At 31.9% G+C, this 11083-nt stretch overlaps 1 protein-coding gene across 1 annotated transcript; it reads right to left on the bottom strand.

Moving 5' to 3' along the window:
- Positions 1 to 4352: 4352 nt before the first annotated feature.
- On the bottom strand, positions 4353 to 6062 carry LOC149569299 (putative pectate lyase 22). The gene is made up of 5 exons (XM_089816883.1): positions 5887 to 6062; positions 5164 to 5788; positions 4952 to 5055; positions 4740 to 4872; positions 4353 to 4639 (listed from the first exon to the last, which is right to left on the bottom strand). Exons 1-5 carry the CDS (start codon positions 6060 to 6062, stop codon positions 4454 to 4456), a joined length of 1224 nt encoding a protein of 407 aa, XP_089673009.1. The 3' UTR covers positions 4353 to 4453.
- Between the last annotated feature and the right edge of the window lie 5021 nt (positions 6063 to 11083).

The following is an 11083-nucleotide window of genomic DNA, read 5'->3' as shown; positions in this document are numbered from 1 at the left end:
TCATAAATAATTTTATATAATAAGAGATTTTACATGAAAATATTAGACATGGATATATATATTAAGAACTAAAATGTCTACACTAGGATCCAAGAAATCCATACATATTACACATCCTACTAAATGTATTTTAACTAAAATATTCTTGAATAATGATAAAAAAAAATATAAAGAATAATTACATACTTATCGCTTGCAAAAACTATCTTTCTATATATTTCCGAAATTCTCACTTTTTTCCTTGGGATGCAATTACAATTGCCATAATAAATCATCATCCTACCTAGTACAATATTCCAATCAAAAGAAGTTGTTTCCAAGATACGAATAAATGATTATATCCACCTTAATGGATGAAAAAGGTGAAGATCACACATATAGGTATAGAAAAAAATTAATAGACCATGCGTACTCAAGAAATAACACCCTTCAATAGAGTCTAAAGATTATCTTGGATGCACATACGGCAAGATAAAAAAAAATTATTGACAGGGAAAAGGTTGAATCCCACTAATGTTGGATAAGAATCGAAGGGTCCTTGTGTTAGCATAAGAAAATTTAAGAGAGTCTTATGTGAACCACAACAAGAATCGCATAAGGGATGCTTAGACTCCTATGATGATAAGGGTGCCAAAAAATAGCATTTTCTACTACAAGCTGAAAGATACAACAAAAATGTAAGTTGGGACAATTATTATGGTAGATTAAATCTAGTGTTAATATTTCATAGAGAGTGTAATCTTAATGCAATTGACATTTGCGATCATTTTGAAAATTGGCTTTATTTATTTGGAGTTGACCTTGTTTCCCTTATACATTTGGGATGTGGCTAAGCTCAAGACAAAATGTACCATTGACAAAAATTCAAAAAAAAAAAGAAAACACCATGGATGTTTCTAAAGTTTTTAACATTTCTTCTTCATGGTCTGCAAACTTTGTGATAACAAAATGTTAAAAAATTGTGAAAAAATCACTTTGTTTTTATGAATATGAAAAAAAATTGGTTTTACTTTTTTCTTCTTTGAGCATTTTGTCTATTGCTTAGCCAACACCATACATTTTTTCACCTCTATTTTTTAGCGAAGGACATTCTATTTTTCTCTTTTATTTTATTGTGCAACTATTTACACTAAATGACCTTAAGCATTTAACTTGTAACTTGATTTTGAGAGGCTTTCGTCATTTCATTCTTAGTTTACCATCTACTTTCGAAATTCATTGAAAAATATATACTGTGATTTAGGTATAGAGGTGAAATATTTAAATAAACATAATTTTTTTGGTGGCTTAAATTTGATTGACATTTTATACAAAAATAATTATGTGTCCATTAGCTTTGGTTAAAAAATGTTAACTTCATTTTTTACTTGCCTTTGCACAATGTTTGTAAAGTCTAAATTGTAGGGAGGTCTCTAATACTGGATAAAGGGAGTTCTGTTTTGCATCTTGTCTATTAAGTGTTCATTAACACTTTCTTCTTCATCATCAATTTGTTAATTTGAAAAAAAATAAGACAATGTGGTGCTCGTTTACATATAATCATGAATTGGAATACAGATAAACTATAGTTAACTAGTTCATTTCTTGCCTAAACCATGATTTTACCAAATAAATTTTAATCTAACTTTAGAGAACTATTTTTTCTTTAAAATAAGGGATACTAGATAACCAACACAAGTGTGGTTTATTATACTATCCCCTTATAGGTTTCATTGATCAAAATGATAAATATAAAAAATGATTTGTTTAGAAAGAACTTGGCATGTGATATATTTTACACATATAGAGTATATTGATCATCCTTTCATTTCATAGAGGGTAGCGACACAATAATGGTTTCCACTTTCCATCATGAAGAAATCAGATGGAACGTGGGAATGTTGTATTTTAGAAGCTTCAAATGAAGCCCAACTTTTGAATGAAGAGCCCTATAGGCTTCATTTGAAGCCCCTAGTAGAGAGGCTTCAAATCAATCCCCCTTACCAATGTTGATAGGGGGGCTTCAAATGAGTGGACGAAAAAGTTTAAATTCACCATTTTATCTTTTTTTTATCATTCTTACTTATATGAGTTGGTGGACTAGGGAGCTTAGAGAAAAGTTCATGACATCATAGCTTACATCAACCTCTCCATCTGCCTTTTTTTTTATCTCTTTGGAGTATTTAGGTATGTATTTTCTTTGTTTTTGTGTTTATGAATATTTAATTATTTTTAATGAATATTTAGTCATTTTTAGTAATTGTTTAGTTGTTTTCAATGAAAGTTTGGTTTTTTTTTAATGTACCTTAATTAGTTTTATGTTTACATGTTGAGGTAGTTAGTTTTATGTACATAGATAAGTATTTTTTATGCTAGATAGTTTTTAACAAAATAATAGTTAAAAATATATTGAAAAAACATAGTTCAAACTATAATTGGAAAAAAAATAGGCTTAGAAAATTAAAAACTCCAGGTCGACATAGAAAAAAATACAAATCTAGTACTAGGTGGATAGAAAGAAAAACTTAATTTAACTCACATACTCTCTTTCTTTACTTTCTCTAAGCTCCCCTCACTCTTCTCACTTGAATCTCTCTTCTCACTCTCTCTCCAATTTCTCTCTCCTCACTTTCTCTCTCCTCTCTTTATCTCTTCTATCACTTTCTCTTTCCTCACTTCTCACGCCCCATGCTCACTCTCTCCTCTCACTCCCTCTTTGTACTTTCTCTCTTCTCACATTTTATCTCCTCTCACTTTCTCTCTCCTTGCTCTCTTTCTCTTTAATTTCTCTCTCCTCACTCCCTCCTTACTTTCTTGCACCTCACTTTTTCTCTCTCTCATCACTCTCTCTCTCTCTGTCTCTCTCTCTCTCTCTGAGAGAGAGAGAGAGAGAGAGCGAGAGAGAGAGAGAGAGGTCCATCTATTTCTAATTCTATCTCCCTCTCAGGTCTCCAACCTTTTATATATCAGCATATCACTCTTCATTTATTAATCTTATTTTATGTTCCATGCTCTATGTTTTATATATCTATATTGCACTCATCCTCTAAATACTCGAGTATATCTCCCTCCTAATTTTTAGTCTAAATATTATATATTAAAAAGATAATTATTTATAAATTTAAAATCTAGGAGAGTATTATTGTTTTCCATGTTTCAAGATGTAAACTTAGAAAATTAATAAATTCTTTTGACATGAAACATGTAGTGTTAACTAATTGTTTACTAAAATTATATTTGAAATATTAAAAAATATAATATTATAGGTTGTATATGAAATGGTGTGCTATAAATTCAAAATACAAAAATAACATTTTTGTGTTCCAATTTAGACCCTTAATATAGATCATTTTTTAAAAAATGATAGTACTTTGAAAGTAGATTTGAAGAACTATAATAGTTTCTATTGCCATGTCTTGAGTAATTTTATCATTAATTATATTTAATTTCTTATCTAAACTCATTCATTGTTATTTATTCAAAATGAAAAGAGCTCAGCTAAGATCCCTCTCTTGTTCAATATTTACATGCTCTAATGATACCCTTGGACATCTAGGTTGCATTCACATACATTCATTCATGATTCCTATATTCCATGTCCTTTTGTCTAGATCGTCGTGCTATAAAATTCAAGACCGAATTCACATTGCTTATATCTAACTCTAAAATTGAATTTTGACACATAAACACACAAACTCCTACCATTTTTTGTTACCATTGGTAGGTTACTTTGCAATGTCTATGCAATGATCCATCTAATTGTGGCATTTTAAGATATTGAGGTTTAAATTAATTCACTTTAAAGCAATTGTTGACCAATAATTCATATTTGTAATGAACATTAGAATATTTTGATTTGACACATTAAATAGAATTAAAGTATATTGCATTACAATCAATACCCACATATCTTTATGGCGAGTAGACACCTATTTTTCTTTTTAAAAGAGTTCACACTAGAGAATGTGGACCTTACATTTAGTTGTCTTTCTAGAGTATTTCTAAAAACTTGGAGTCTTTGACAATCAATAATATGTAATTTAACAAATAAAAGGGAAAAGGGTTTACAATATGATAAATACGATATAAGATTATATATTAGAAATATATGCTATTAAACCGTTATAAATCAACCTAAAACCATTTTTTAAAAATCGGATAAAAAACATATTAAACGATAGTACATAAATGAAATATGTAGACTTTATCAAGATTATCTCAATCAATACTTTAAGAACAATATCATTTTTTGTCTGTACCTTTTATTCACGCATGATTTCACTATTCTCAGCTTTCCATTTTTTTCAATGTAAATGAATTTCTGCAACATGAATTGAATTTATTGATATATTTGAAATTTGGGAGGTGTATTATTCAGAAATTTCTCTGAAGTAATGAGAGAATCTCGACGTCAAAAGAGGGCAAAATAAGTGAGAAGCTTTAATTGAGTCATGTGGTGATGATGGTTGGGAAGCTAGAGAGTTAGAACACCCGCATTAGCAGTGATGGAAGGCACATAGGAGGAAGGCCTTGCCTCTATGCTCGAAGCTTTGGCATAGTTTGACATCCCCGTGGCTCCCGATTCTTTGAAGAATGCCCCATTTAACATCATATCTCCCTCTGATTTCCAATTCCCCGTTGAATCTTGCCGGTGTGTCACCTGCACATTTATATACTTATATTAGTCCATTTCTACGTCTGAATACCTGCATTAGATTATAACTAGTCACACGAACACGTGATCTTTCTAGTCTAATTACCTCCTTGTGGGAGTCGGAAGCAAGGAATCTGTTCCCCTGGCTGTAGATTGTGGGATTTGCACTTCCACCAATTGCGTACATCTCCCACTTTGTGTAATCATTGTTCACCACATGAAAATACCCATGTCGGCATCTGCATCACAATATGAATACCACACTCAGATGGATAAAAAGCCCCTCATCTAGTTTAAGGAAGATTATTTTGTTCAAACCTGGGCATGCGCTGAACAAGCCCTTCTCCAAAGTGGTTGAATGCAACTGTCACTTGCATTTTGACGTCTTGGGTATACTCGTCGCTGTTTCCTAGGAGAATCGCCTGGAAAAGAAACCAATAACTTTGAGATAGACACAGCTTAATATATAGTATTTACAAGTGTTACAAGTGTCAAAGAAATTAAAGAGAATGATCTATTTGCAGCAGCACCTCGTCATGTTGAGTGAACAAGTTGTTTGAAATGGTGATAGCAGTGGACCCCATGACTGCATCGATCAGCCCATCTGCGCAGCTTGACAACGAACAGTGATCCACCCAGATTGATCTTGACGAAAAGATGTTAATCCCATCTCCATCAGCCATAGTTCTAAACCCATAATGTGTGGGTGAGCTCCTCACATTTGCATTTCCCGTAGGTTTGCAGTTGTGGATATGGATTCCATGAATGATGATGTTATTCACATTCTGTATTGTAATGCAAGCTCCATTGGCAATATGGACTTTGGCTCCTCTACCGTCAATAGTCTTGTAGCTGTTCATGATCAGCTCCTGCTTCAGCTGAATATTCATATCTCTCTCGAAAATGATCCAGAGAGGCTCCGTCTGGATGACAGCATGGCGCAGAGTGCCGGGTCGAGGATTGATTGGGTCGTCATTATCGGGATCAGTAACTTTGTAAATCTTGCCATTCTTACCTCCAATGGCGTTTTTGCCAAATCCGATGGCACACTCAGCAAGCCTCTTTCTGTTCTTAGCCCACTCAGAATCGCAACGCCAACAGTCGTCAATGGGGTTCCCCGCTCCGCACGACCCCACCTTTGATCCATTCAAACTCCTGCTTATATTGAAGTTAAATCATTTAGATGCTCTGCACCAATATATATATATGGTAGCTATATTAAAAGGAAATAAAAAATTCTAAAACATGCTAACCTTTCTAACATTTGAACTACGTGCTCTTGCTTCTCCATACCATTTCCAGACTCATGCGTCACATTAATTAGTACATGAGAATTCTCGACTGATCTCGCCACTACTATTTTGGACTCCAAGGAAAATAAATACATTATTAACACGAGGGAGAGCTGTAAAGCTCGAGTAGCGGCCATCTTGATCTTTATCGGTGAGAAATTAACTCCCGATGGTTAGATCGCATGCTATGACTTTGAGCTCTCTTATATAGATATTAGATAGCGAGTCCTCTCTAAATTTAGGTGATATAAGTTCTCAGTTTGACCTAGTTTGTGCCCATACAAGTACATCATAAAACAAAAGATTGAACTATCAAGATATGAATGCAAATGAAGATATAAACTAATCTAAATGATAATAATGCAAAGCAATGCAATAAAAAAAATCTAATCGATGAAATCAAATATGACTATAAGATAATATGAAAATGTAAGGATGAAACCTGGTGATTGAAGCCATGGATGCAAGAGAGACTAAGACAAGAAGAGGGAAGTTGCAATGAAGCCCCAATGTCCAAACCCTAAGGCTGAAACTTCTTATCACTCTCTAAACTTGTAGCATAATAATACTATAGCAACAAACCTCTCTCTCTCTCTCTCTATATATATCTTTCTTTATGTTGTTCTTCATATATGAAAATAAAAAGGAGAGAGCTCCTTATAAAGGAAAATGTGGAAGTGGCAACTTTTCACAACCAATATGGGAAAATAGTTTTTGATCCATGTGAGATAAAATCCCACCAATTAGAAAAGAGGAGTGTTTGAAAAGAAAGTGTAAAGAGGAATCTAATTTAGAGATATGTGCATTTAAGTGTAGAGAAAAATAAGATTTATTTATTTTCATTTAATTTATTTCCTTTTTCAAGTGGTATTTCATTTAATTAAAGGGAGCAAGTTCTTTTAATTAAATAGGAAATGTGAGATTTTATTTAATTAAAAGGGAGCAAGTTCTTTTAATTATAAATAAATATTTAATTAAATTAAAAGAGGGGCTTTTCTCTTAATTAATTAAATGTGGATTAATTACTTAATTAAAAGAGAAGTTTTTTCTTAATTAAATAAGACTTAGGATAAAATGATTAAACATCTAAGAAATATTGAAATAATTAAATTAATTACAATTTGATCAAAGAAATTGATTTGAATTGATTTAATAAAATACTGCAATGCATTGATTCAGAAAATTTCATAAATTAAATAATGAGAGCTCATAGTCTAGGTGACCATTTTAGGGTGCATACATCTTATATAGATATTAGATAGCCAACTCTCTCTAAATTTAGGTGATATAGCATTCATGTGCGAATATTAAGGTGATGGGATCTAGCGAGGATTATCATTTAGTAGTTGATTTGCACCACTGATTATTGTAGCCATGTGTATCAATATGATACAAAAAAATCAGTTGTCATACAATAAAAACTGAAGAGATCAGCCTCTAACTATAAACGAGATTTTCCACATGAATATCTTCTTATGGTTACATGGCATGCTATGTCATTCAACTCTCTTATATAGATATTAGATAGCCATCCCTCTCTAAACTTAGGTGATATATTTGTGTGCGAATATTAAGGTGATGGTATCTAGATAGGATTATCATTTACAGGTTGATTTGCATCACTGATTAATTGTAGAGAGTAACAATGTCAGAGAATCATTATAGGCTATCATACAATAAAAATTGAAGAAATCAGCCTCTAACTTTAAATGAAACTCTTCACATTCTAAGCCCACCGATTCATCAATCTCACAAGTGAAAAAACATGCGTCGTAGAGGGAATTTCTCCAAACTCGATGGAGAAGCATAAATTTAAAGAATTTCTAATAGATGTATCATAGTGCAATTTATAAAGCTTGGAAAAAATGTCAACTTTGACAATTTAACACTTTTGGTCTAGGAATTAAGCTTCGTGTGTGATGTTTAAGCCATACCAAAACACACAACATTTAGGTTTTTGTAATTGAAGGAAAATGGGTCCTTATGATTTCACATTATAAGACTAGAGCGGGTAGTCCTAGATTTTTACAGAATATTTAATGGTGAAGGGTCTTATGAATTTTCAAATTTATTTCATCTTAAATAATTATGTTCTTAAATTTAAAAAAGTTTCTATGAGTTATAGAGTGAGAGTAGCATGAGATTCTAAATTGATTAATTAGCTCTTTAATGGAAAAATAAAGGAATTCTTGACATGTGACAACAAATTCCCTAAGCTTATGGGTTATTTCTAGGCCCACCCCATTTCCACCCATTGAAATTGAGTATCCTAAAAAGTTGGAGCTCCCATTTTGTAGGAAAAGATTATGAATAAACCTTTAGCCCCCCATCCAAAAATTATCATAGAGTCACCTGCTACAAAAAAAATAGAGCCCTACCTCCCGCCATGGAACTTGTAGCTATTCAGTTTGTTATATATTTAGCATACAAGCATCTTAGATTAGCACTTGTTCATTAAAGTTTTCTATTAATTAAATTAATTATATTTTAAATGTTTTTTTTAGTAGTTGATAATAAAACATTAGTTATATTTTACAAAGCATTAACATAATAAATATTTTACAAAACATTAGCATAGAGTTTAGTAGTTGATAATAAAAAATTAGTTACATTTTACAAAACATTAACATACTAAACAAACCTATTAGTTACATTTTACAAAATATTAACATACTAAACCTAGATGTAATAAATAACATACATGCATATTTTTTATTCGCATACATGAGCTATATGTACTAAATAACATGTGCATATTTTTAGTTACATTCAACTTTGTACAAATTTATATACATACATGTTTTAAATTAAATTTAACTTTCAATTTTATATGTACTTATGTATGTATATCTTAACTCTGCATTTATAGATATCTAGATCTTTGCATATATCATTATGGCATCCGATACTACTAGATCACCTATGTCCTTAGGTGAGGCTAGTGTTCATGGAGGGGATCCTAGTGCTGAGTCGGGCACAACACATAGACTGACATCATCTATTGAGGAGAGACAATGTTTATTTATAGATACTATTGCTAGATTATGTCATGCTCTCAAGTATCTTGATTCTACATTGTTAGCTTCTACCACTCTCCCTAATAGGGAGAAGGTTGTTTCTATTAGAGATGAGTTATGCCAGATAATCGAGATGATCTCTAGGTAAAACCCATTTGATGATATTAGTATTGAGACATTTTACTCTTCCCTTTCTCATAGTGTCACTAGCACTATGAAGTATTCATAGATTAATAGTGAAGTATCCATCGCTATGGTGAAGACCATGTTTCCCTTGTATATAGATAGTGCTAGGGTTAGAGGTTATTTAGTGATGAAGTGTGTAGATTAGCTTGTAGCTCCATTTATATATCCTTGGTGGTTAGCCATGCATCACAAGTGGCAACAAAAGGATGAGTTTCCCCTTTATTTCTCCAAACAATTGTTTACAAAATTTTATTTACATCAAGATGTTGAATATATAGATTTTCTAGGTCATGTTGGATAGGGCCAAGGCCAACTGTCAGAGAGATATAGACATGTGGACACCCCTAAGCCTATTAATAAATGGGCAATGGTGGGTCCAAACCTTTTGATCATGTCAAGAGGTCCATAGATGACTGCTATGGGTTTGAGTGTTCTTGATGATACATTAAAGAATTAGATATATTCTAGCATTACCACAGTTGTCACATAGTTATAGGAGATATCTTTAGATAGATGTGGTAGATACATGTTACGATCTCATGGCCCCATTTTGATAGGTGCATGCTCTAGCACAAGACCAGATGATCTATATGAGATGGTAGATCTACCATTGCCACTAGAGGTTTTAGCCATATTAGATATGGATGCATTGCACCATATGACATCTTATTTAGTATCTGATCTTCTTGGAGCATATCAAGCATTATCAATGATCATGGGGATTCCTCTTCATGACATTGGTGGACACATCAGCCATATTTTTTCATGCACGGTAGGACCATAGCCCTCACAAAGACAAGAGAATATCCTTGCACATTCTACAACACTTGCTCCTATAGAGGGACATAAAACTCTTTCCCCTACAATACCTATCCCCACACCTACTTGGGATCTTCTAGCACCTATTCCTACTCCTACTCATGCACAACCTAGCCTTAGAGCACCTACTTTCTGTGATTCAGAGGTCACTCTATCACTACATGACTCAAATATTAGTCAAATTGGTAGAGCATTACATGATGCTATGGTAAATATTGTAAATTTATAAATGTTTCTATTTATTTGTTACTATAATTTACACATGTACATATTCTTGAGTGATTCAATTTAACTTGTGTATACGTAAATGTGTGTTCTATAGGGTCTTAGTCATATTTTGTTGCATTTTGAAGATCTTTAGACCTTGACAGATCCTTCGCAACATGAATCATAGGTATGTTATGTATTTTTATTATATATTTGATATAGTACACATATGATATTTAATACATGCATGTATACACATGAATATGTATAATTTTATAATTTTACAATTTTCTTTCATATGACACAGGGCACAGATCTAGATCGTAGAGCCTTTTGGAGTCAAGGATCAGGAGGGGGACATGATTGATGTTATTTTACACATGTATCTATTTCATTGATGTTTCTAGGATATTTTATATATATGTAGATGTCATTTCAAATACTTTTATATCCAGAGATGTATGTTATCTCAGATACATGTGTTACTTTACATATGCTTTTATATGGATATATGTATGTTATTCTAGATCTATGCCTTATTTTAGATGCTTTTATATGGATGTACATGTTATTTTAGATGCATTTGACGCATGTGATATTTTAGAAATATTTGATGTCATATTTTGGAGACATTTTATATGGTATTTTGGATACGTTTTATATGGGTATGTATACATTATTTCATAGATGTGTTATTTTACATAGATGTACATGTTATGTTCATGTTGAATGTATGTATATTTTCAATATTTATGTAAATATGTATATGTTATTGTTTTTAATGCCTTAATCTAAGTATAATTAACTATATTTAATGACATGTACATGTAACATATAAAGAGTATAACATAGAATATAACATAAATACATAACATCATTAACAATCATATGTAAGAAAACATAAACAATGTATATAAATACATACAAAT

The sequence above is a fragment of the Cupressus sempervirens genome, chromosome 3 (genome assembly GCF_028749045.1).
Source record: "Cupressus sempervirens isolate cs-2001-9-10 chromosome 3, ASM2874904v1, whole genome shotgun sequence".
Classification (NCBI taxonomy): Eukaryota; Viridiplantae; Streptophyta; class Pinopsida; order Cupressales; family Cupressaceae; genus Cupressus; species Cupressus sempervirens.
Note: the sequence above shows the minus strand (reverse complement) of the source record. Positions and strands in the feature narration are given on the sequence as shown.

What these genes read in the sequence shown, in the direction of transcription:
- LOC149569299 (XM_089816883.1), bottom strand. Translation starts at nt 6,062, where the DNA reads ATGGCCGCTACTCGAGCTTTACAGCTCTCCCTCGTGTTAATAATGTAT. An exon ending in GTAGTTCAAATGTTAGAAAG is followed by an intron (nt 5,789 to 5,886) that starts GTTAGCATGTTT and finishes CAATATAAGCAG; the next exon opens with GAGTTTGAATGGATCAAAGG. An exon ending in TGTTCACTCAACATGACGAG is followed by an intron (nt 5,056 to 5,163) that starts GTGCTGCTGCAA and finishes TTTCTTTTCCAG; the next exon opens with GCGATTCTCCTAGGAAACAG.